This window comes from Nannobrachium achirus (assembly GCF_963921795.1).
Source record: "Nannobrachium achirus genome assembly, chromosome: 9".
Lineage (NCBI taxonomy): Eukaryota > Metazoa > Chordata > Actinopteri > Myctophiformes > Myctophidae > Nannobrachium > Nannobrachium achirus.
Genome location: NC_137818.1, coordinates 24,167,444 through 24,195,237, shown reverse-complemented (window position 1 = coordinate 24,195,237; position 27,794 = coordinate 24,167,444). Strand labels below are relative to the sequence as shown.

General features: G+C 41.8%; 2 protein-coding genes across 5 annotated transcripts in view; both read right to left on the bottom strand.

The window, feature by feature from the left end:
* The window catches only part of prkar2aa (protein kinase, cAMP-dependent, regulatory, type II, alpha A), a 67,141-nt gene extending 53,282 nt beyond the window's left edge, over positions 1 to 13,859 (bottom strand). Inside the window, exons 1-2 of one of the 2 annotated variants that reach the window (XM_080733338.1) lie at positions 13,378 to 13,859; positions 10,320 to 10,604 (exon numbers count right to left, since the gene is read on the bottom strand). In XM_080733338.1, coding sequence (XP_080589464.1) covers positions 10,320 to 10,557 — 238 coding nt within the window. In that variant the 5' untranslated portion in view covers positions 10,558 to 10,604; positions 13,378 to 13,859. The remainder of the gene's footprint in view (positions 1 to 10,319; positions 10,605 to 13,377) is intronic. The other variant, XM_080733339.1, reaches the window with a different exon arrangement.
* Positions 13,860 to 20,160: 6,301 nt separating this feature from the next.
* mgll (monoglyceride lipase) overlaps positions 20,161 to 27,794 on the bottom strand; it is a 59,233-nt gene continuing 51,599 nt past the window's right edge. For 2 of the 3 annotated variants that reach the window (XM_080734325.1, XM_080734324.1), the window contains one exon: positions 20,161 to 27,137. In XM_080734325.1, the coding sequence (XP_080590451.1) occupies positions 27,006 to 27,137 (132 nt within the window). In that variant the 3' untranslated portion in view covers positions 20,161 to 27,005. The remainder of the gene's footprint in view (positions 27,138 to 27,794) is intronic. The other variant, XR_013962386.1, reaches the window with a different exon arrangement.

Genomic DNA, 27,794 nt, shown 5'->3' with positions numbered 1-27,794 from the left:
TCTCTCATAAAATCAGATTTAAATCCAAATCGAGTCGAATTTGAATCCAACCTTGTATACATACAACAACATACAGTGATACATTCCTCCCTGTTAACAACACACCAACAATTTACAATTTAGGCAAGAACCTATCATCGGTCTAAAAGTATAATGTCAAAAATCTATAATCTGTACATAAATGACCTGGCATCTGTATACATAACATGACATCTTAATTACATTTTAGCCTTTGCATAAGCCTGCAAGGTCGTCAAGGCTAGGGCAAGTGCTATGTCAAGTGCTACGGGCACAACGGCAAGTGCTACGGGCACCAACAGAGTTATAGTACAGGTAATGGTGGTAAGGATTATTTGCTCTCTTTTTTTAAATGGAAAACAGATGTGTGAGTTTAACTCTCTGGATATTGTGCTTATAAATCAAGTGTTAGCAGCAGCAGCAGCAGTATCATCCAAAGTTGTGTCCCACCCACAGGCAGATAAACAGCAATAACATCAGCAGCAGCAACAGCTGCCACGACCAGCTATGTGAGCCAATATGGCTTTCAGAGCAGAGCTCCAAGCTTCCTTCACTGGGGACGGACAACGTACTGTAAGCCAGTGCACCATTCATTTGAAGCATGCTTTAGGATTCAAGCATTAAACTTTGAATCGGATTCAAACACTTTGATTCTATCCCACACAGCCCTAAGTAGTATAATAGGACTGGTGGATGAGCGACCCCCTGCAGTGAACCGGAATTAAAGAGAGAGAAAATAATTACGATTCTGAAAGGTTAGAGGAAGTAGCGTGTGGACAAGGATTATTTTCCGATCTTAGCACACCCGTGGGCATCTTTGAATGGTCCGTGCGTGGATCGGAGCAACGCAGAATATTCAGCGATTTTTCAAAGGTTGTTGATAAACACTCTGGCAGTCAATGAGTTCAAATGCATTTTCAGGTTGGGATACCAATTTGATCTAATGAGGAGAGAGAACATATACAGGGTGCAGGATAAACAAGTGAAATTGGAAGTAAAGTAATGATACGAAGAAATGTGCAGACAAAAATGGAACACTATAACATTGAAGCTGATAAATGGGTATCTCTCCTGATTGGCTGAAATTGGCAACTCACCTGAAAAAGTATTTTATGATTATTAAAGAGCTGGAAAGATTGTAACTGAACAAACCCTCTATAGCAATAAATTACTATCACAACATGAAGCTTTAACCTTTCAACAACCCTAACTTTAACTGTAGTGCTTTTCATTATCTCTCATTGAAGCCAGAGGAAGGAGTGAAATGTGTCCAATTTAAACTTCCTTTGAACTTCACTAAATAAGCTCACCTGTTCAATACAAGGGATGTTCTGTAATAGAAAGGACTGACAAGTAATGAACAGCGAAGCCCTGCCCTATCCCAAAATAACTTGAGCTCACAACCATTGTACTGCAGAGGGAAAAGGTCAAATTCACAAGCAAATCTGACTGAATAGAATGATTCCAACTTTATCATCAGCTTCGGCTTAGCAGCAGTACACTCTTCCACAACATAACCTCCAACAAGTCTAAAGTTATATAGCCACTCAAAAGGTATAGGCTAAGTACAGTAGATATATTAATATAAAGAAAGACAGATGTTTCCTAAACTGTGCTACTGACTGTAGACTGTATGTGTATGATTTGATGTCTGTATACACTACAATGTGTTTTCCATTATTGGACCTGCACAACACAATTTCCCTTGTGTGCCAATGAAGATTTGAATTTAATTAAATGAAGACAGAAAGAGAGATTCAGAGAGAAAAAGAGGAGCTGGTGTGTGTGTGTGTGTGTGTGTGTGTGTGTGTGTGTGTGTGTGTGTGTGTGTGTGTGTGTGTGTGTGTGTGTAAGACAGGGTCAACAAGGGAGGAAGGGGAGAGAGAAGGAAAGAAGAAGGGAGGGGATGAAAAGAGATGATGGATAACGGGTTTGAAAGCCAAAGACAGAGCAAGAAAATGAGTCTCGGAACTTCATTATGTATCGTCTGTGATCATGCTTCTGGCTACATTAACCCTGGGTTCAAACAGAGACACGCACGCATATGCGCGCACACACACACACACACACACACACACACACACACAGTACCATTGGATTTCTCTCACACCAACCATGGTGGCTGGCAACCAAACTGGTTTCTCAATAAAGATAAGAGCGCTTTAACCAACACATGGTTAATACTGTTGTACTGCAATTTTCACAGGTCGAGATTATGCGAGTACTCTCTGTGCTTTAAAAGTTCATATGAGGTACTTATTAAAGCTGCTGATAAACTGTAATAATAAAACACAAATACTGGCTTGAATATTGGGAAACCGGATAGATCTGTGTGGATGACATTTCATTACTATTAAGTAATTAAAACATGGTTTAAAATCTAAACCCTTTGTTTAGAAATGCCCCATTTCAACAGCCTCACATTGCTGCTTGTGTTTGTGGCCATACATGTATGAAGCAACAATTAATAAGTACAAGACAATGAGTTTTTATGTTTATTTGCAAGCATGCCCCAAGCAATGGGATTCATATCATATTTAATTGAAGTTTAAGTTTAATTGAATCTTTATGCGTTGAGCAGAAAAAGATGCCTTGTTTAAACAAATTAAGCATGTACAGTATAGTAGGTCCTGCACACTTCAGGTAGAAGGGCTTGTCGGTGCTCACCAGGGACAACTTACATCAGAGAAAACTAGAAGCAGTGCTCTTCCGAGCACAGGTCTCCACCAGGCCAGGCGTCCTGGTGGTGCGACTGTATAATAGGCCAGTGTAAAAAGGGTGGCATATGTTCTTCACCTTAGACCTTTCATGGCAATCGGACACTGCATGCATGATTTGAAGCATTGTGTTCAAAAAATGTGTTTTGCTAAAGTCTACCTGCTGGTGGCGCTATAACAAGCCAATGTGAAAAGGGTAGCATTTGTTCCTTGACATAGTGGGAATATGTGTGGCAAATTTCACTGTAATTGCAAGCTGCGTTGATGAATTGAGGCATTTTGTTCAAAAACGGAGCAATCCTGCAAACTTTGGAAGCTAATATTAGCCAATCAGGATGGAATATGAAATATCAGACGGAGCAGACTTGATCATATGACTATAGAGATACTGTGTACTGATTTGTGTTATTTTTGGAGAAAATCTGAAGGCGTAATATCCTAAAATGTGTTTTACACAAGTCAGCCCAAAGGTGGCGCTATAAAAGGCTGATGTGAAAAATGCAAGGAAAGGGTTTTTCCTTGGCCTCTAGGGAGTGCGCTTACAAAGTTTGAAACTGATCGGTGGAGTTATAGGTAAAACCACAAATCGCCCTGTTATAGCGCCACCATGAGGCTGATTTCAAAAAATTTAAGTGGCATTTCTTCTTCGACCTAGTGGGAACGTGTGTGCGCGATTTCATGATGATTGCACTTTGCGTTTGGGATTTGAGGCATTTTGTTCCAAACGGCTCAATCCTACAAACTTTGGAAGCCAATCTTAGCCAATCAGGATGGAATATGCAAAATCGGACAGATCCGTGTCGATCACATGACTGTCGAGATACTGCCTACCGATTTGTAGGATTTTTGGCCAAAATCTGTAAGAGTAGTGCACCGAAATGTGTTTTGCGAACATCGGCCACTAGGTGGCGCTAGAAAAGGCCCATTTGAAAAATTTAGGGCAGAGGTACTAGATTGGCATCCAGGGAGTGTGTGTGCTCACTTTGGCAGCGTCCGGGCCAACGGCGACTGAGATTAGGTGCTCATAAACTGCGAGGACGCACGGACGGACGCACGGACGGACGGAGGGGAAAACATACTCTCCCCCATGCCTTCGGCTGGTGGAGACAATAATACCTGGGCACTTTAAAAGAGACCCAAATAAAATATACCGGAGAGAACATGGCTGGTGGCACGTGTTTTGTTGTTTTGCAGGGATGACAGACGTTTTGACATTGGTCTTCTTCAGAACCAAACAGGTAAGCATGTACACAGCAGCACTCATCCTCACAGAATCCTGTTGTCTCTGGCTCTCAGACAGTTCTAACATGTAACATATACCATGTACACTCCTCCAAGCCTCTTTCTGTAGCTCTCTACTGGTCCTGTAGCCAGAACTGGAATAGATTCCTGACAGCTAAACAAAACATACATGCTAAGAAGACTGATTGTAAGTCCTTATTGCACAAATGTTCCTTGATAAATCAGACCATGTTATACACACACACCCTCCCCCCCCCCCCCCCCCCTTTACAGCGCTTTGTCTGTTCACATCTGAGATGTGACATGCCACCATGATCCAAACTAAACACTCAGTTTTTTGTATCCAGGTGACTCTTGCTGGACAGCTTTGTGCTGTTCTGTGTTGAGTTACTGCTGTCGTCAGTGACTAAAGCACAACATAATTGAGCAAAGCAGGTCAAAATATAAGGAAATGTGATATTGTACAGTATAACAGAGGACAGGAAAGGAGAGTGGTTTCATTGTGATAGAAGTAACAACAAACAAGACACAATAGATAATCGAACACCATAGGACACAAGGACAGCATGACAGAGCCTCCAGGACATAAAACATGCCTATTGTTATGTTGCAACTTGCAACCCCCTGTCTCACTTGCAGACCTGTAAATATGACGGCAAAAGCCAGTCCATTACCTGCTTACATCAATAGTAAGCAGGTCGGCCACTAACACGGCCACAGGTAGTGCCATGGGTTAACCTTGCTAAAAATGTAAGCGCTGGGTGTCCAATCCATGGAGAAAGTTCATGCCCACCACTGGAGACTGAGGCTGGATTCCTCCACGGAAAGCGTACAGCACAAATTAGGCAGTTCAGAGTTCAGTTCAGAAATGTACAAAATCTATGTGTGTTGTCAGTCGATCTGTGTCCTTTTTATGCCCATATATGAAGATCCCTCATGGGATCATGGGATCTTTCGTGTGTGTGTGTGTGTGTGTGTGTGTGTGTGTGTGTGTGTGTGTGTGTGTGTGTGTGTGTGTGTGTGTGTGTGTGTGTGTGTGTGTGTGTGTGTGTGTCGTCCTCCAAGACTGAAGAGGATTTAGGTGGAAGGATTTGCCCTTCACAAGTCAAAAAATGAGCAGCCAATACTAATATTTGTACCTTATTTCCAATATTAGATTATAACACACACAGATAGACACACAGACAGGGTCAAAAACATTTATCTCTACCCCTGGCCTTATGAAAATAACAAATACATTCTTAATCCTCTGTTTAACAAAGTTTCCTATCCCTACATATTTACTACGGAAACTAGGTTACATCCCCTATATTGTGACCAATGAATGTCCAGTATAGACCCACCCTCTTTGAACTCCTTTGTGCCCCTTCCCAACACAGGATACCCCACCAGAAGCCTCCTGACCTCTGGCCCACCACCATTTTCATCTCAGCTTTTCTACCATCTGTGTTGTTTTCAAGGTGCATGAGTCTCACTCTCTGGACCATACATACGCATGTTCTTTTTTGCAGCTCCCACCAGATGCCTGCCCTCACTTCTGTGTATTCCCTATGCCGTTTCCCTCTCAATTCCAACCATCTGTTTTGACAAGGCAAAACAAATTACTTGTGGGAGTGGACTGCCCACTTCCCTTCAAGAAAAAAAAAACAGCCTTCTCTCATGAGCATCCCTTGTGTGGTTTCGCTCTCTGCTTTCCTACTGTCTCTCAACAAGGAACAACAAAAAGATGAGTGTCGTCCATCTACTTCTTAATAAAAGATTTCCAATTTCCCTATAGCCTTCTTTCTTAGACTATAGGTCAGAACAAAATGGGTCAGTGGCCTACTTCTGGTAGGGTCCCTGCATGACAAGAGCAGTGATATGCTTTCATCAGCCCGGGTTCCAGAGCCAGGCAATACATTTCTAATGAGCCCTCAACTGAAAGGTTTAAACCTCTGGAAGACTGGGGAAAAGTGGGATAGCTAAGCCACAGACCATCGTCATTCATGTAGTATGTTTATTAAAACACATACAGTGGCATTTCCCTGACTTTGTTTACAAACACTGAATTTTGCCCAGCAAGTCCCCATTTGCTTGACAGAATGATATGTACAAATGTCCTGTTAATGATGTATTACTATCATATATCATGTAGTAGGTATGTTGGTGTTAGTTAGAAGAGTATCGCTTCATAACAAAAGGAGCTATTCGGTAAAATCTCAATATTTCAACGTTTCATTAGTTCGACTAAGGGTTCGAGTTAGGTTTAGGCTTAGTTTTACAGAGGTTAGGGTTTGGGTTAGGTTTAGGAATAGTAGCATTCACCAGTATCGGCAGGTTAGCATTTCACCAGGTTAGAATTCACCAGCGTCGAACCCTTGGGACGTCGAACTAATGGGACATCGAACTAATGTTACGTCGCAATATCGACATGCTCCTGAGCTATTCACAGTTTGAAAAAGAGGACACCTTCAGTTCTCTAACAGATTGATGACTAGTATGGTTATTATTAAAAAGAAGAGTCACTAGAGATATGACCTTAATAGGCCTAATCTTTTTTTTGATGGCTGTGTGCTTTTGTGTGGTTAATTTTCTCCTCAAACTGACGAATGAACCCTTCAGTGGAAGGTCTAATCCAATTCCACTCATCTTGCTGCCTGACAGTAGAACACCTCAATTCCTGATTGCGAGGGAGGGATCTGACGATGATGTAGTGCGAGAAACTATCCTGATATGGAGCGTTGGCCATGGCATTGTGACAATGCCTGAGCCAATTAAATTAACAAATTAATAGCTAATGAGAGAGGACAGGACGCTTGTAGCTTCACAAAACTACAAACGTGGCATGCACGCATGCACTCACAGTCACACACCTAGTCCCTTCCATTAGTAACAACACTATCTATACACCTAGTCCCTTCCATTAGTAACAACCACTATCTATACAGTTTGACTGTTTGAAACATCCTTTAATATAAATATGAAATAATTGATGACGGTTTGAATTATACTGAAATAGGCTCTATATGAAGTAACAGGGGTCTCAATATACCGTGAACAAATCTCAAATATAAATATGAATTGGGACAGGACTCAGGAGCAATGTGAGCTCTAGAAGCTGCAGTGTTGTCCATCTACTATTCCATTTTAACATCCATTTTCCTTCACTTCACTTAAATAATTTTCTGACGATAAAACATGCTGTATTCCAGGAATGGGTGCTGCAAAGCAGCATGCAGATCTCAACCAATAAAAATAGGTTTGGGGTGGGAACACAGCCGCGAAACCTCGCTCAAATAAAGACACTGCAACCGAATATTTGAGGGGTGGATGACGTCGCTGCACAGCGCACTGTCGCTCTCGGTACGTCAGGACTCAGGACAGTCTGGTTGAAACACATGGCTTTAATGACTTCTCATCGCTCACTGGCAGTCAGGATGGGGCGACACAGTTCCTCTGTGTCACTGTATGACCCCAAGGAGCACATGACCTCTTTAATTGGACCATTTTGGAGCAGAAGAAAGAAATTCAGCACTCCGCAGTGCAACAATCATCAACTAATACAACTGAAAAAAGCGAAGCCCACACCTACAGTACTGTAAATGTCAAGCTGCAACAGTAGTCCTTATGCAAACTTTTTTGTATAACTTACATATATTTTTAGCATTTGCAGCTTGGTACTGTGGACCTCAGTGAGTGCGTTGGCTGTGCTTGCTGTAAGGGCAGCAGCACATGATATGCTGCAGCCATACAACTATTTTTCTCATATACTGTACTATCTGGAACTGAATCTCCTCCAAGGGCAGTGTACACTGGGCCTGATTGAATAATCCAATAACACAGATGTCATGTGTGTGACGGTGACCCAATCCGTGCAGGGAACATTTACCCCTCTGAGGCCTGGATTTAGAATCAGCTCCCTATGCAGGGTGCTTAACTTTGATGAGGTGTGGAGCACGCTCAACATCTGACCCCTGATAGCTCTGTACCGGAAAGAGTAGCTTGATGTCGTCATCGCGATGGAATTTGAACGGGTGTGAAATCGAGCTGCAAGCATATCTGTTGGCTTTGACAAGTACACACACGCACACGCACACACACACACACACACACACACACACACACACACACAGTATACACAAAGCCCCTGCAGCTGAGGTCACAGCTGTTTGACAACAACCAAAAAGTCAACTTGTGTGAATGTTCAAAATGCCCTCTAAATTCCCCTCTTTGCTGTCCCAGCAAATGGGTCTGAATCTCAAAGCAAGATTTTACAAAAGCAAGATTATGCAAAAGTATAAATCTCTGTATCAACTACTGCATTTTAGAACAGATGGAGTTTTTCACACTGAGCAAGATGTACCTTGTGCACATCAGTATACGTGAATTAGAATCAATGGAGTAATCAAAAAGGAGCATAAAGTGTTAATAACACACACCCAGAAATAAAAAGAATTGCCTTGATCACTGGTGAATCTCTCTATCTACCTTGTCAGAAACATGCATTAATGGACTTAACAAGATACGCCCCAGATAGACCCATAGCACATTACAGTGGATCTGCTCATTGAGAAAAAACAGAGCATCCATTCACAAGGTAACAGCCCATGGCTCCACGGCACACTGGTCTGATCCAGTTCACATTGCTCTCAGACACTGAGCAAATCAAGGCATTGCCTTATTGCCAAATGTCAATTATTTCCCCCCTTTCTCTACCAATTTAGTCGTACCCAGTCGTTGCCAATTCCTGAATTCCCCACACACCGTGTAGTCTTATCACTGCCTTTTCACTGGTTCACCTGCCAGTAGGACGACATAGCGTGAGAATACCCTACACCCCCTGCCAACAGTGCCTAATCTCTCCATAGGAGTCACTGGTGCAGTGGTCCAACAACAAAGATTGCCCTCCCCGTCCCGTTTCCCTCCAGAGAACACGGCCAATTATGCTGGAATGGACAGTGGACGCCCGGCAAAAGGCACCGGATGATTCAAAGTAAGTTAAACCCATACTGTGTACTGATTGAATAACTTATTAACAGTTTGCTAAAAGTACAGAGGTAGAGTTATACAATACTGCTAAAAGGATAACGCAAAAAGCCCTGAAGGCTTGTTTCCATTGTGGTCTTATGTGTGGCACCTGAGCGCCCATTGTATGAGAAATGAGGCAAGACTTCAATGTCATACAGTACAAACACACATGTACATCTTGGTTTCTTTCTCATTCACGGCTCAACAGGTTTTTTATTTCCCCAAAGAGCACATGACATGAGGTGGAGACAGGGTACTGTACTCAAGTGTAAAGACGATGCAACGCATCAAGCAATTGAAAGAAATCTCACTTCCCAACCGTCTTCAGAATAAAGAACAAAGGCCCTTGTCAAGACTTCACTCAACTTGAGTGTTGTTGAATGTTGTTTTTGAATAGAAGTTGACTTTGATGGTTAATGCAATACAATACAGCAGAATGTTATCTCTGTATAAGCTTTTCTATAATAATTTTACAATAATAACGTTTTTCTTAATAAATAACTTAATATAATATAATATATAATATTTTGTCTTCAACATATTTTTCCAAAATGATAATTGAAAAATAGGGGTCGTCTTATAATCAGAGTCGTACTAAATTCGGGCTAATACGGTACTTTACAATTGCAATGCATGCCATGCACTCACTGTTAAGGCCCATTCCCACTGGGCCAGATAACAGATATCTGGAGATATTTCTCCAGATATTTTTCCATGCAAAGTGGATGGTAGATACAGATAAGATACTTTTATCTGTGGCAAATATTTTTTTATCTGTATCTACCAACCACTTTGCATGGAAAAATATCTGGAGAAATATCTCCAGATATCTGTTATCTGGCCCAGTGGGAATGGGCCTTTACTGTGAAAGAAAAATATTACTGTGAAAGAAAGTGTAATTATTTCTTCCAGACAGTTGATAGTTCATTTTTTTATTTGTGTATTTTTCTTAAAATTTTTGCACTAAATTCTCCGTGGTTGCGTGGTATCGAAAATGGTATCGAGTATCGAAATTTTTCAAAATATCGTATCGAAGTTGAAAATCCAGTATCGTGACAACACTACACTCAAGTCACTTTCACAATTCTCTCTACCTCATTTGATCACTCACTTAGACACACACACACACACACACACGCACGCACGCACACGCACGCACACACACGCACTCGCTTACTCTCATACACAGTAGAATCCTCAGTGTTAATTCATCCATTTGCAATTCAGAGTGAAATTAACACTCAGGATTTTACAGTGTACTCCCCACCTCCTGTCACTCTACATCGCTCACACACTTCTGTGCACGGCACGCATCACCCAAGAAAGTCGTCTTACGTTCAAAGTCAGAGTCATCGTCATCATCGTCTTCTCCATTGGACTCTGTCTGCATCGGCTCCCCATCAAACATCACTTTTCCTTTAACAGCACTCGCTCCATCCTGGTTTCTGGTGTCCCGCAAGCGGGTGAAGTACTGTACGGCGAAATCCACTAGGTCTGACGGCCGTTGCCGGAGCACCTCCACGGTGTAGCCCTGCAGCAGCTCTGTCAAGCCCACAGGTATCTCGATACTCATGGCTGGCTCGCTGTGTTTGTGAGAGACTTGATTGTGGCAATTGCTGTCTACAGAAAGGGGGGGGGGGGTACATGGAAGAGGGAAGGAGATAAATAATTTGAGTATTGGAAGGGACATAACTGTGTTTAATACATGAAGGGTGGGCACCCAAAAATATGGGCACCTGGTAAATCTGGCCACCGCATTAGTAGTAAATCTGGGCACCAAAACAGAGTCGGAACAGAGTGGGAACTTGGTAAATAACAGAGTGGGCACTGGGAATACTGGGCAGCAGTGGGTACCAAAACGGGATGGGTGCCTGAGAAGTCTGTGCACTAAAACGGAGAGGGCACCATGAATTCTTTGTATAATATTAAGTTTTAAACATTACATTTATGTTATTACGCAGTCTGTGTTCCAGACCACAACATCAATGACCACCAGTCTTGCTGTGGGTTTGGTCTGGGTGTCTAGCTGTCTGTCTGTCCGTCAACAATGATTATTCTATATGTGCAAAGATAGCCTATATACAAGCTCACAACGCACCCCAATGCAACGCAGTGATTTCCCTTTGTCAAAATAAGTGTTATACAGCTCTATATTCTGATTTGTCCAATATTGTTCAGTACCAGGGGTCTCCCTGTCTCTCCAGCTCTTTAATAAATAGAAAATACATTTCCAGTCCAGGATACATTACCAATTGTATCCAATCAGGAGAGAGAGCTCACACGGGATACAGGATAAACAAGTGAAATTGATAGTTATGATTGCCAAAGAAATCAGAAGACAAAATTGGAACTGGAACAAAATTGAAGCTGATAGCTGGGTACTCTCTAGTACTTTGGCCACCCACCTGAAATTGTATTTTCTGTTTATTATAAAGATCTGAAGGGGCAGGAAGACCACTCTTACTGAACAAACACTCTTACTTATAGCCATAATTGCAATGAGAATATAATGCTTTATAATAATTACCATAACTAGGCCTATACCTTTAAGTACAATACTTTTGTACTTTTACTAAAGTACATTTTTTAAATATGTGACTTTTACTTGTTGTTTTATTGCTACATTCAAGTACTACTCAGGCATTGACACTAAGGCTTGCCCACCTGCCCCCGGCAGGTAAATAAAACGTCAGGGCAGGTGAAGTTGGCTTTCAGGTTGCCCGACAGGGCAAGTGCTCATTTGAGAGGGGACACAAATGTCTATAAACACAACACAAAATATCTGTCTAAACACCTGAACGTGGCCAGTGCGCTGTGTCTTCTGGTCTGTGGAATGTAAAATATGAGCACTATTTACCTATAATGTGCTGTTTTTACTGTTACTACATTTAAAAATATAAAATAACAAGTGTGAAACCATAGACATATTCAATCATAGCTAAAGTATTTGGTATTTGGATTTGGAGGTATTGAGGTATGACATTTTATCGCACAGCCCCAGAAAGTAAAGAAATAAGTGTTAAATTGAGCGGTAATTAAAATCGTACCTATCATTCATGGACGATTTACTTTTCGGGCAAGTGGGCATTACCTTCGGGCAAGTAGAACATGACCTGTACTTGCCCGATGGGCAAGTGCCTCTGAGACCTTAGTGTCAACCCCTGCAGTACTTAGTAATTCCAACACTGGGGCCAACTGAGGCAGTTTTGAACATTTATTTCAGCAAAATATGAATTTGTATAAACTGTTGTAATTGATGATATCTGCCTGTAAATCATTGATCTTACTTGTTGGTTATAAAAATGGTAAATCTTCATTTTGGTGGGGACCTTTTATAATGTTCAATGTTGTATAATATTGGACATTAGCCTGCTTGTAGTAAAACACGAAACATTTCACTCCCCTTTTTACAGTAATTTGCATCCTGGCTGATCCCAAGTAACCATATCTTTAATACAGATGTAATCGCACTCAAAGAGGACAAAGATCTCCTCTCTCAGAGGGGGGAATGTGAACATTTTGAGGGTGAACATTTAGAGTTCTCAGGTGCCCACTCTTCTGGTTACCACTTTTTGTTGGGTTGAGTTTTTATGGATATTTTAATGGATGGAGTAATAGAATAGGCGGGCCACAGTACTAACTGTGCTGGTACATTTTGTCCATGTATGTGTGATTGTATGTGTTAGTGTCTGACAGATGATGACAGCAGTACTAGGCTGTTAGGACAGGAGGTGGTCCGCAGCACAGACCATCACGTTGACAGTTGACAATTGATTCTAGGGTTGCCATTGATCAGAACGCTGTCACTGGCCACTGGACAATTTATCTAGTGTTGAGCCCTGGAACAGAGTTACCACATCTGTAACCCCGCCTGTCTGCGAGGAAAAGATACAGGCCTAATGTTGGCAATGTGGAGAAAGATAACCAGGAGTCATTCTGATGATTTTTGACTAACGTAGGTGTCGTTGGTAGCTGAGCTGTCAAGTTGCAGCAGTGAGCAGTCTGTCATTACTAGGCTGTGAAGTGGCTATACTGTTAACAGCAGTCTGCAGGATTAGCTAGCTCGTATGGCTTCTTATTAGCCTAATGTGTTACTCAATCCAAGGATGGATAGGTTGACCATTTGGCCCATGTACATAACTCATCAAGTTCATAAAGAAATGACTAAAAGAAGCGTGGTGGGACCCAGGCTTTATCTGTCTTGCTGCTAGACAAACCGCCTTCAGGAGAGGCTCTACGTTCCCGTTAGCAGTAGTATGGCGGACTGACCGTGGGAGGCTGGGAGCTATAAGCCACGTTAAGTAGCTTGAAACGTTGCCATGCAAGCAGAGCATTACAGTAAGCCTTTTGGGTAAAACTAACTGATTGACTCAACTGTCACTGTGCCACTTACGTGTTGAATGGACCTCCCCGGCTAAACCAGCCAGTCCCCTCCTTATTCTCGGCGTCTTCCCTGTTCTCTTTTATTTCGCCTCTTCCTTTTAGACCGTCTCCTTGCCAGTGTAGCGACCGTTACCCTTTTTTCAATGAAAACGCGTAACCGTTAGCGTTAACCCGGCTAACGTTTACAACAACTACTCAATATATGGCCAAGCCAGCCAGCTCTAACACCGACGCTGGCGAAACTGGGGGTGGGGGGGTAAAATAAAAAGCAAGTCGAGTTGTCCGCTGCAGCCTCTCAACCGGGCGACGTCCACACACTGGAGGGGAGAGGGTGGGACTTGTTAACAGCGGGGAAAGCTGGGGCTAGCTACGCTAGCTAACTTAACTAGCTAGCTGACTTGCTAACTACTTGTTAGCAGCTGCTTCCGCACGACGCACCACACTAAACAACTACTCAGCTGAAGCCGGGTGACAGCAGATCCCGAGCCCGGCGTTTTCTTTTGGAGCCTTGCAAAACACCGCCGAAACAACCCCGTTAGTTGAAACCCGGGTGAACAAGAACAAGGGTTAATATAAATAAGGGTAACGGGTTAATGACCAACAACGGCACGGGGATAAAAACAAATTCCGTTTTCTGCCACGCAAAGAGGCACTGTGGCTCCCACACGTTCAGAGTAGCCGCTGGCACCGTGGCACGAGCAAGCTTAGCCCTGAATACAGGACTCTCATATACATGAGAGTCCTGGTGCCGCCTCAACATGAGGAGTAGTGGGCAATCGAGCCCTTAACGGTTTGAGCTAGGAACGTCAGATTTCAAAAATAAACTGCTTACCCAAGCCAACTTTGCTAACGATTTGACGCCGCACAACGTTCATTACACGCCGCTCCCCGGTTGTTGAATAAAACGCATTTTTGTCCGAAATTATTTTGCTTAACATAGGACGTCCGCCTCTAGTGGACAGTCGCGTCATCGCATCATCTCCGTTCACTACAATGATCAACCGGAGATGACGCGACTGTCCACTAGAGGCGGACGTCCTATGTTAAGCAAAATAATTTCGGACAAAAATGCTTTTTATTCAACAATCCGGTAGCGGCGTGTAATGAACGTTGTGCGGCGTCAAATTGTTAGCAAAGTTGGCTTAGGTAAGCACTTTATTTTTGAAATCTGACGTTCCTAGCGCAAACCGTTAAGGGCTCGATTGCCCACTACTCCTCATGTTGAGGCGGCACCAGGACTCTCATGTATATGAGAGTCCTGTATTCAGGGCTAGAGCAAGCTCTGGCTGGAGCTGCACCGGCCACCGGGGGCGTGATGCGGCTTCAGCTGTGATGTTGATTGACAGGCTCTTCCACCAAACACGTGCGACTAGGGTGCATACATCAGCCAATTAGATGGGGTTGAAGGCAGAGTGTAAAGCTGATTCGTCAAACAGCCTCGTCAAGTAGCGAAGAGAGACCGCCTTTGAATCTATAAATGACATTTCAATCAGTTTAAAGTTCAGGTAAGATTTTGTTGTGTTTTTGTGTTTGTTGGTTTATTTGTTTGTTGCAAAACTGTTGAAGAGACTTCTATTCATTGGATGCATTATCACATGACACATTGGATCTTTACCGGTGGAAGTTAGCCTACTGCTATAATGTCACATAATAATGATCCCATAAAATACAGACAGGATGTGTGTCTCAGTAAACAAAATATAATTTGATCTATTTGCACAATCCTATAGAGTTGTGTGGAAGTTAATGCTTGGCAGACATACTTTATAGCTCAAGTTCATCTTAACTGACATACCGTAGGTAATAAATGAGAACAGTTGAATGACAGGCTTTTGCTGATCATTCCCAAACTTCCCAAACTCTGGTGAGCTCAGCTCACACAAGAGTTTGGAAACTGAGCTGGGATATGAAATTATAAGAAAACTATACCCACTTTTCTTGATGATGTTGATTGCGACCGTAAGGTCGCAGTTTAGTATCAAAACCTCCACCGGCCGTCCGTCCGTCGGTCGGTCGGTCGGTCGGTCGGTCGGTCACACGTCACACGTCACACCTTTGCCCTGCTCATATCTGGGCTCGTTTGTGTATTGTATGACATCACGCCACATCATCGGCTGAGGACTGTGTGATGTCATCATATCTCCATATATGGAGACATAAGTTGCTCATGCCCAAATATGGGCTGGTGAGGTCAGACTTAGTGTGATGCGTAGGTTATCTCCATATATGGAGATTCAACTTCAATGAGTAACCATGGCAAATCACACCGTACACAAATGACCCTTATATAAGACCGGCATTATCTACCGACAGCTGCTATAAGCCAACCCTGGCGATAAGGTCTGAGTCGAAGAAATGCTTCTTTCCTGGTATAAGACCGGCATTGTCTGTCGTACATTTCGGTCAATTCCAGTGGGGATGCCATTGAAAAGTTAATCTAGTTGTACAAAGTAATCAAAGAATGGGTTGACTGGTAGGCTGGTTGATTGCTTTATCTGTGGAGAGTGTATGTCACTGAGAGTCCTTTTATAGCGATTGAAATCATGATGAGGTCACGATGAGTCATCTATGCCCAAATATAGATTTCTAGGTCAGATGGCCCATGGAGTTTGTGATGTCAAACCTAGCAACCCAATATAAACAAACCTGATGTCAGACCTGAAGTATCCTTTTATACCCATATATGGAGATACAGAGATCTCCATATATGGGCATATTAGAAAGCCCATATATGGGCATATACGGATGACATCAGGGATATCCATATATGGGCATAAAAGGGACAAGGGCTTACAGTTAAGAGATCTCCATATATGGGCATATCAGAAAGCCCATATATGTTCATATACTGATGACATCAGGAATATCCATATATGGGCATAAAAGGGACAAGGACTTACAGTTAAGAGATCTCCGGGCATAAAGGGACAAGGACTGTTACAGTAGATATAGAGATGTCCATATATGGGCATAAATGAACAAGGACTGACAAACACTGAGATCTCCATATAACCTATGGGAATATAAGGGACGAGGACAATGCGTAGCATTGTGAGCTTGTAGACCTATTTTCTAAATATTGTTGTACATTAAAAACTTGAAATGGGTCGTTCTGCATAGTACTTGGGATTTGTTGATGTAAATGTTCACATAGAGTGTAATAATTGGTAAAACAAACTTTTGGCCTATTTGTGGAGATAAGCGACCAACGGTCGCTTATCTCCCGATTAGGGAGTCTTACTGGTGTTTAAATGCATAGCATTTTAAAAGGCAGCCAGTGGGGGTTCAGCACAGAGTCCTCGACAAACCTATGGTGGTTCAGTTCAGTCTATCGATGTTGTAGGTTAAACTTGGAAAGGAACACAGATGAAGGCTGAAGCATTTCTCCTTTTTTCTTTTTACATTGCGCACTCAACTGAATTTTTATAACCATTGTTTCAGACTGTGACTCACCTGAGTCTCTTGTGGGTTGAAACGTGACAAGCTGGCTTTCATTTAAGCCTGGTACTGAGATTTAAAGGCCAAAACTACAGAAGAAATTAGTCAACTAAAATGAAACCCCCAAAGTTTCCCTCTATTTTTTCCTTCCTTCCTTGATGACAAACTGTCTACTCTAGGTAAAGGCTGGCTTAGCAAAGCACTCCTTTATCGCCCATGGTTTGTAGGGCATCATCTCTCTCTCTCTCTCTCTCTCTCTCTCTCTCTCTCTCTCTCTCTCTCTCTCTCTGCACACACACACACACACACACACACACACACACACATATACATATTCTGAGTTATTGTGTGAGCAAACATGTTTTTCCCCTTTTATTTTATTTTATTTTAGTCACACTCTCCATTAACATCAGCAACATGTTGTCTGTGATGCTTTTTGATTGGATTTTAGTTTTCTCATCAGAGCTGTGCTAACACACAGCACACTGCGTCCTAGATCAACAGCTTGCTGCTAAATGAGACAGATAAAAGGATACTGACACACATTCTCTTCCAAGCCAATAGGCTGAGATGCTAAATAACAGCCTGCCTCTCTTCTCCTGCCCTCCATCACCCCGCTGTCACAGAGGTAAAGCCGTTGCCATGGCCACAGTGAGCCCGGATTTAATTCCTCGAAGAACCAATATCTGATTGGTTTAGAGAGCACGTTTGTTCCAACTTACATGGAAATCAAAACATGTGTCTTAAGTTGCCCTCTGCTGGCGGATTGCTGCTGTACAAACTGTGAATAGGCCTAGTATTGTGTAATAGTGCAAAAGATCCATTCTATTGTCTACTCTAGGCTACACAAGACAACATCATGAACTTCCTCTTGACATTCCCTAACATCACAAGTCAGTTGTTCTTGCAAGTTGACCACACTCCTGAGATTTATCGGCTTGTGAACATTTATGTCCCCACTGGTTATGAACAAAATCCAACTACACTTAAGAACATAAACATCCTGGAACAATATCTGTGGAGATTGAGTACCGTTTTTCCATGAGATTTTCCATGAGAGCTGTACGAGTGAAGCACACTGCTTGCTGGAAATTATGACAGATTCAGAAGGCATGAGATGTAAAGGAGAGTGTGTGTTAGAGTGGAAGAGCATAATTGATTGATTAAATACTTTATCAACAGTTTGCAAATAGTACAGTGGTACGATTATTATATAGGCCTACATACTGGTGCTAGAGGATAACACAAAAAGCCCTAAGGGATTTTTTCCATGTGGTCCTGTGTATTCAATTAATTGAGACATTTAAAGAATTGCGTCGCAGTTTACCATGAGAAATGTCACAGCTTGTCCGCGTGTAGACATGTGTGTACACATTTTTTACAGTCTATATGGGTTGGTTCCTTGACACATCACTGACATCACAGGTGACATCACCTATGTAAAAGTCCATATGGGTATTCCCTAGAATCCCTTTGGAAATATGAAGATCCCTGATGTCATCTATATTTATCACAGGCCAGATGGCCAAGACATGGCCCATATCTGTGAGGCTGGTTCAGATAGGGATCTCCATGTATGGGCATAAAATATATTGTATGTTGATGTCATGGGAACCACACAAACAGAATTCCTTTTATGCCCATATACAGTATGGAGATCCCTGATGTTATCAATATTAAGCCCATATCTAACAGGACTACATATGGGAATGCCCATATATGGAGGAAGACAGCCCATATCTGTGTGGCTGGTTCAGAGTTCAGACAGGGATCTCCATGTATGGGCATAAAAGGGATGTACTACAGTACATGGATGTAACTGGTCCGATATACTGTACATCACTGGCCAGATGGCCAAGAATTGGCGTGACCTCGACCCCTGAGGCGTCTTACTAGTAATATACACTAATATACACATCATCAACTCTAGTAGCAATAAAATGTAAAGGTACAGTAAACAGCCTTAGACTTTTGCAGAATTGCAGACAGATGCTCTTTTATGGCGGTTTTGAAGAAGGGAGTAACACTTTTTGACTCTGTAGGTAGGGCATTCCACATTTTGGTGGCATATAGCAGTCCCATAAATGTAACCCCATTTTTGTGACGATTCCGAATCTGGGTTGAACAAGCCATCCCACCTATTATAATGAGCAGAGAGGTTAGGTGAGTTCTAGGTGAGGCCAAGCCCTGACCAGTTTGTTTTGAAGTCAAAATGACATTGGATGATTGCTCTGGCTAGTGTGTTCCTACTGACCACAGAGGAGATCCTGAATATAAATCTTGTTCTTTGGTTGACTTTTCTGATTGTTTTTGTTGATTTATACTGGAAAGGTTGTCCTCTACAATTACAATCCAGGTAGGTCATTTCTTATTTCCTTGTGATAACATTGTGTCACCCACTTTGACTGTGAAGTCTTTTGCCTTGCAGAGGTTAATTCTGGACCCAAAAAGAGTGGATTCAGTTTTGCCTATAGGTGAAATGATTTGTTATCACTGAGCCAGGTGCAGATTTTACAGAGTTCAGAGCTAAGGGCTTTCATGATTTATAAAGAGACATAACATAGAAGGCAGACTAATAAACTAGTCCCCTGCTGTGCATGACAGAGATAATAACCAACAAAAAGGGCATTACCAAATCCTTGCTTCATTCAAGTCTGTGTGTAGTATTCTTGAATCAAGGATACTGCTCAGAACATTCATAAAAACTGCATAGGCTTCAATGGAAATTGAATTGTGAGATTACACTGCCACCTGCTGGTTAATGTATGCGTCTCCCCAGCAACCTGTTGTGAACTGGCAAGGCAACCATAAAATTGGTCTTTTGCAGCATCACGCCATCCTGTGTAAAAACAAAACACTCTGTCTGTCTGTCTGTCTGTCTGTCTGTCTGTCTGTCTATAGGAAACCGGTCTAGCCAGTCATGAACCATGCTGATCAAAATTCCCAAATCATGTTTCATATTTAATTAGTCTTTGGCAGCCTTTATCAAGCTACATTTCACCCACAGTGGGAGGTCGTTTTGTTCAGATAAATATTTGATAGGAGACTCAGAGATTCTAGACTGGTCTTCAAATGAATGTGAAAAAATAACTCCTTGGGTTCGAGGCTTTATGAGGTGAAATTGATAGAAAATAGCCTACGTTTTCTTTTTCTTTTTTGCATGAACTATTCCTTTTAAAGGAAGCTTTTCGATGAACAATCTTTTTCTGTCCTCGCACAAAGCTATTTAGCTTAGCAATAGTTGTAGCCTACATACTTTATGTAACCAAACCCAAAGTTAATTAATTAAATACACACTCACCTCTAATGATCACATTAGAGACACACTGTGGAAACAGTCCAGCTTGTATTTGAACATATTTATAGTTTATTTCATAAGAGTATGAACATAATAAACATTCTAGTAATAAGTAGTATGACTCAGTGATTCAGAAGTAATTTTATCATAGCATATTATACACATAGTTGGTTAAAACATTTAGATAAAAGGAAGACTCAGCAAAGTTATGTCAGAATCAAAACTTCAAGACAGTTTTCCATAATCTGAATCTCTGATCTGAATGTGTGCTTCCCTGCTGCATACAAAAGACAAATTCTCATTTTCACAGATAATTCACTTGTGCTTCCTATAAGCATTTCACTATAGGCTATATAATCTGAATAGTGTTATGTTGTCAACCTACAATGACATTAAAGGTCCGCCTTTTCATTTATTTTTGTTCCATCTCTATTTGGCATTACATTCATATCAGTTGCTTAAGTAAGCATCCTTCTAACTCCTGCTAGCTCAGCTGTACACCACATAGCTTAGTCTTCATTTACTATTGCTTGATTGACCGCATAGAGGCAGAGACACAGAGAAGCCTTTCTGAGAAACTGACACTGACTAGACCAGGTGTATTTCAATCAGATATTTCCAGAAGCTAGTAGACCTTGCCAGGAAACATTCAGATAGCTTTGAGCCTGTGTCTCAATGCTATGCCTAACAGTGCCATCCAATTTACACCACAATTTACAAACAAATATGACAAGCAGTATTCCCTCTTAAACTATGTCGATATTGGGAGCCGCTGCAAGTTATTATTTACACTGATTTAGTCCTAATGTCCATTCTGTATCCAAACTGAGGCCAGCATTGCCCGTTGCTGTAAGTCAGTCATGCATCAACACCCTCTAACAAGTCTCCATGTGTACATACTGTGTACAGATCAGATGAGGCAGGGAAGAGCAACAAGGAAATTAATTTAAAGACAGTTTTGAGTGAAACATGCAAGCCCTCATCTGGATTTGCTTTTTCTTTCACTTGAATGTGATTGAGCGAGTTTTAACTTCAAATAGAACCCAAAATGGAATGAATGCAGTGCTTCCAAAGGAAAAGCCTAAAGCCAAGTCTATGAAACACAACATAGTACTTCTACACAGAAGCACACTAAAGTGTACATACTTGAGTGAATGCTAAAAGTAATGGAAAGAAGAGAGAAAGAGAGAGAGAGAGACAGAGACAGGGGGACAGATGAACAAGCAGATAGAAAAAATTGGGCAGACAAAATGTGATAGGAAACAGATGGAATTCAGACAGCTCTACTGACAAACAGACAGATAAGACTGGCCATCTGGTAGACGTAATGGCAAAACGGCAAAAAATATATAGACAGTCAAAAGAGGGGCAGAGAGACATAGAGAGACCAAGGGTAGACATACAGTATGGTCAGACGCGTGTATCAAAACACTGGTTGGGTTTAGTTAAGACCCACCCACGGAAGCTTGTGATTGGCTGAACCGGAGGTAGGGAGCGCTCCGATGTGTTCCCTTGGACCGCGCGGAGGTGCCGAAAGTCGGGGTGGCGAATATTTACTATTCTGGCACCCTCGGCTCATGCGACCTTCTAAACGCTCGACACGGCGACTCGCTCGCTACCGCTTGCTTGGCGGTGTCTCACGTGGATCAAGGTCGCCTGAGAAAGCGCGCCTCGGTCATCTCCACCGAAAACAAGCACTCCGCCCATGGAACTGGAACGGTGTTTTGATTCACACTGGTCAGACTACCTCAGACAAACAGACAAGGAGGCAGAGGACGCTGTATAAGCACACAGAGAGGGAGGACAGAGAGGTAGGCAAGGTAGATTGATAGGGAGACAGGGAGGCAATGCTGACTCTAGTAGGTTGCATTACATGGAAAGAATGTTACTTATTCACCTTAGCAAAGCAAAGTTTATCTATACAAACACAAACACACACACACACACACACACACACACACACACACACACACACACACACACACACACACACACAAACAAACATATATACATACATTATATATGTATGTACACATACTGTATATGTCATGGGAATAAGGCACAAAGCAACACAAACCACATTAAAAAAAACAGACATAGAAAAACCTTCATAAAAACAATCGTTTTTTAACAGTTAGATTAGAATTCTTGGTAAGAAGAGGGAATCTGAGGATTATTTTCTCAGAAACAAGCTGCTACCCTCATGTGAAAACATCCTAATCCTCTGAATTGGGGCTTTTAGCTTTTCCTACTTTGTGAGCTTCATAATAAGTCCACCTCCACAGATGCATGGCTGTCAGTATAAAAATAAGTATATTTCAATGAATTCCTGAAAAGTCAGCTTCTTTTGAAGATGCTTGTTTATAAGTTAAATAAACCTACCCTTTTTCCCTACTTTTGTGAAACAATTACACCAATATGAGAATAAATCTGTTTGTTAAAAAAAGCCCATTTCAGAGGATTCCAAGGTTTTCTCCGGACAACAGCAATACCCTGGTTGTTGCGCACTTGTCAGAAAATACACATGTGCACACTGACTCGACAGTTTAAACATTCACAGTTCAACGACAAAAACAATTATAAAACTGCAACAAGACCCCAGTTCTATCAACACAACACTGAGATGTTGACAAAACAAGTGATTTAGTATTCTCTATAAAATCATATCAGGAATTGTATCAATTTACTCAATGGCTGATGACCGTACATGCATCTGTCCTAGAAAAACCAAAAAGCAGTGACTGCCTGAGTAGTGGAATTAGTGAAGAAACTAATGGCTGCCTTATCTTTGTTGGTACAGGAGTGGCTTATTAAATTAGCTACAGGTATATTTGTTGAGATATAGATATATACTGTAGATATATTCTAGTCATGACCTTTGACATTTAAAACACATATAAGGCAGTTACTGCTTTTGGCCTTTGTAGGGCAGTGTCTTCTCCAAGCTTGCTACAGTCCTTCAGTATTGATTAACAGTGCGAAAGCAGTAAAAGGTATTTACGTAACATGGTTATGGTATAAAAAGTGCGTTTGTCATACTGTATATCCAATGTGTTCAATGCCTATATAAATACTGTAGACAAGATAAATAAAAGGCTTTTGTTTTTGTAAAAGACAATAGATCTGATTTTGTAATTTTCTTCAAGTGTTAGTAGCAATGCCATTTGCGTGGTATTGTACAGTGTATTACAATTATATCAAGCAATCAAGCAGCCTTCCCACTTGAGATCTATATCAACTTATGTTGATTAAACAAAAAGGTACTATTCTCTTTCAAATTCATATATTACAGCTGAAGAGTTTTCTTCCAAAATGACATGCACACCTTTTTGAACATAAAAGTGGCATTTACTCTTACAGAATGATTGGAAAACACATAGTACTTAAAAAAAAACACTATGGTTGTAGATAAGTCCTTGGTGGAGGATAATATTTGTCCACTCAAGATATCTGTTTTAGAGATGACTTCTATTTTTCAAACTGGATTGGAAGAGAACTCTTCAGTTCTTATTATACATGTGTGGTTGAGGAACCATTCTTGCGTTCTTTTGTGCAAAACCCTGTAGCATATCTCTAGGTAATAAAGATAATGACATACACAAATAAAAGAAAGATAATTATGTTGCAAAGAACCCCTTCACATATATCAGCTGTCTTCAAGGTCACGAATAAAAACAACAAAAAACAGCCCACAATGGCCCTTATTCACAAATCCGTATAGAATCAATTCTGTTCTAAAGAATGTGTCATCAACAGTAACTTGGATTGCTTTTACACCGTAGAAGACATTCCAACTGTACACAGGCATTTTCCAAATCACATTGACTTCTCCACACAATAATGCATACCGGTAATGGTGACAAAAATAAACATATAGTATTGGGGGAGCAAAGGCCAATATCATGTCAGCATCAGGAATCAGTCCCCTCAGTGAGATGTATAATGTGACCTGGGCATTTTGGCAGTCAGACCAGGCCCTTTGGTAAATGCCCCATTTGACTCGCTCATTTTGCTGAAAGGCGCTACCATGGTTAATGGCAGCATCTTTTCTGCCTCTTTTTATTTCTCTCTCTGCCCTTGTTGCCAACGAGGACAGAAACGTGTTGCAGGGTAGCGTGGTAGGTCCTGAATACAGTCTCTGACCTAAAAAAATATATATTTAACTGGTTGATGATTCGGTTTGGGATCTTACATATCTTGCAGATTGAAAATTGAAACCTATCATATGACTCTCTTAAAAAGCAGAGTGGGAGATAACAAGCACAGGGTAGAAGGCTCTAGTGGAATTTGATTTGATATCTGATGCCTGGCTGAAATACATGTATTGTAATGTATCGTTTAAACCCTCCCTAGAGGTCTGCATGTGCACTGCATGCAGTAGAGCTGTGAGGACCCAAAACACTCAAGTGCAATTAAATGCAGAGAACAGCACAAATAGCATATTCAGCCTAAACCTACTGCAGTTTTGTTGAATGGCCACTAGGGGAAGTGTAGGATGAGTTTTTTTAGGCACAGGGGCTGAGAGACGGACAGTACAGGATGTTTGACTCTGCTCTGGAACAACAGCCTCTGTGATAGGCAGTACAAAGAACACTGGTCACCACGGCAACTGAGAGGGGAAAAAAGAGAGTAGGGTGGGAGAAGCTGGAAAAGGGAATGGAGAGAGGGCAGAGGGTAAGATGGGGCAGAGAGAGAGAGAGAGAGAGGGTCAGAGACAGACAGACAGAAAGTGCCAGAGAGGGAGATATAATGGCAAAGATGAGGAGGAACCCAGAGAGAAAGAAGGATAGATGGAAAGACAGACAGAGAAGAGACAGAGTGAATGAGAAATTAGGTGATGAGGTTAGAAACTAGGGGACTGAGTGAAGGATTGAGCCAGAGAGCCACAGACAAGCAGACTTACAGATAAACAGAGAATCAGGCATGGAAGAAGGGACGTATGGTAATCACCGTTGGTTACCACACATGTAAGAATTTAAACGAGGAAGGGGCCTACTTCTGCCAATGCCTGCCAACCTGCTGCCGTGGTTACATGTTAGCAGTGGTCACCATGGATACCATACCCTGTCTATCTCGGGGCTCTCTGCATGACTCCCTTTGAACTCTGGGTAAAAAAAAGAAAAAGCCTGGACTGAGTCGATTTCCAAAACAGGACATGCTTCACATGTTTGGCAAGGACATGCTTGTTCTATGTTCTCCCTGGGACACAAAAGTCACGCTTGATGTGGGTGTGTGATGTATGTCCAATACCATGCTGGAGTGATTTATTGACACAGGCCTGAAAGGACACTGGCCCTCCCGTTTGATCCCTGTTTTTGCTTCATCTTGATATTGACTGACTGGTGGACAGGAGTGGCATTAAACACTTCCTGCATGCAACAGACTAAATATTGATATGTATCAGTTGTACACGATAGATGACTTGTGGAATGGTCTGGAATGGAATGGGCTAGAACAGAATTAAAAACACATGCCGGGTCTGTTGCAGCCAGCCTGCAACCTTGGGCTGCTTACACAGGCAGTGTAAGTAGCCCAAGGTTGCATTGGCGTGTGCCAAATGGCAAAACATGATTACAATGCTTTGTCCCAAATGGAAAGAGGTCATAATTCAAAGTTGCATTAAAAAGGATTTTATATAGATAGATCTGGTAAAAAAGATAAAATGAAGGGTGCTACAGGGGTATCCTGGTGGTGGAATGAGTTTGCGCTTATAGGCTCAATCAAACCTAATGTTGATGTCCTGTGGTAAAATTGGTCTCATCATGACCTGTGTCTACCCCCTTTCTTTCTACATTCTCTTTCCAGGAATCAGGAAAAAAAAACAGATAGGCCTACCTACTGTATCAAGGTTTAGATTGAAAAGACATGTTGAGGGCGGATTCCCTACTTTCATAAGAAATTACACACCCATGTCAACGCAAGTGATGTGCAATGCAGTGAGCATACTACACTGACTCTACTCTGATGGACTGCTGGGCCCCAGTTGCAGTCTAAGCTCAATGAAGAACATATTGACTCTAAAGGATAGCCTTTGTACTGTCAACCATAACCCCACTGGGTCAAAGGTCACAGTGACACTGACGGGCCTTGCGCGCCCATCCGAGTTTTTCCCAGTCACCATTAGAGGGAGGGAGAAATAGCGAGAGTTAGACATTTCTAACATTTCTGCACTCAAGTTGAAAGGGGGATAATAATAATAAGCTAAGATGGATCAGAACAATCCAAATGTGTTGTTTGTATAGAAGGTACAGGCACTGGTCTTCCTACCAAAGGACAAAATGTTTTGTTCTGTGTGTCCCAGGTAACATAAACAGTCACACATATTTCTTGTAAAATATTTCTACTCACTCAACCAGAGCTGCCAGTGGAAAATATCACAAGGTACATGTGAGGTGGAAGTAGAGGAGGAGGAGCTAGACTCGTGCGGGACAAAGGGAGGGAGAGAGCTTACCGGTATTTAGACATGTGGGGAGGTCAATGTGTTGAGGAGAAAATGGCTTCTCCGGCCCTCTAGAAATCCTAACCAAGGATCGAAACACCCACTAGAACTGTATATTAAACACATTGGTAAAATGCATCTGTAGAGCCTCTGACACGTGTAACAATTGTTATGCACATGGACAGGCCTTAAAAAGAAACAGGCTCTTGCTCTTTTTGTCCAGAGGAGGAAAAAAAAGAGTGTATACTCTTTTATGGACAGAGATGTGGGTACATTTCATATTCCCCCAACTACGATATGCCCACAAAAACAGATGCGTATAGGTTAGACGCTCAGAGAATTAGGGTAAAACACAAGTGGGTATACAGACATGGGTATCCCTACACATTCAGGAAGAGATGGGGATTCTCCACATAGCAGTATAGCGGGTCTCCTTGGGCGAGGATGAGTGGTCAAGAGGAGTCTAGGTGGTCTGCTGGGTTGTGGAGGCAGCAGGAGGGAGGCGCTCTGTGATCCAGCCGCTCACCTCTTTTAGCACGGACTCTGCCACCTCTGGGAGGTCATGGTGAAGGGCGTGGTACCCTCCCTCATACACCTGACAGAGAGGGAGGAAGGAGAATGAGAGGCTATGCTGGTACAATCATGCTTTGTTCTTTCCATTTTCTTGCTTTCTTTGTCCAGGGCTCCCACTCTTTGCAAGAAATCATTTTCCCGGACATTTTACACAACCCACACCTATATTATTATCATATTTGATAAGTGGTTCGGACTTCGGATGGTTTAGAAGGCTGCACCAACAAATATCTTTATGCATCTGTTCCAATTGCTGTGCAGCAATTTGTTTGACAAGTGCTATAAACTAGTTATTATGATATTATTATTATTAACAAAAAGAATTGAAAGGAGAATATTTAATTACTTGATCCATACAAGGAAGGTCCTTTTAACTGTTCTTGTCTTCACTCTGTTAAGAGATATCACATCAGTGCCAAGATTCCCAAGTACTGTGAACTGTCACCACAGGAGTGGTATTTCTGGTATAGGTGTGTCAGCAAAATTATGCAGACAACCTGTGCAAATGAGACTGATGCAATATCGCCTATGACAGCTATATCTAACTAACAAACACATATTATTTCAATTTCTTCTCCTTTATTGGGAAAACTACATAGACTGGATAGAGGACACAATGACTGAGTTGATGAAATAAAATGCAATACAACTGTATACAGTAATAGTATAATATCTCTTT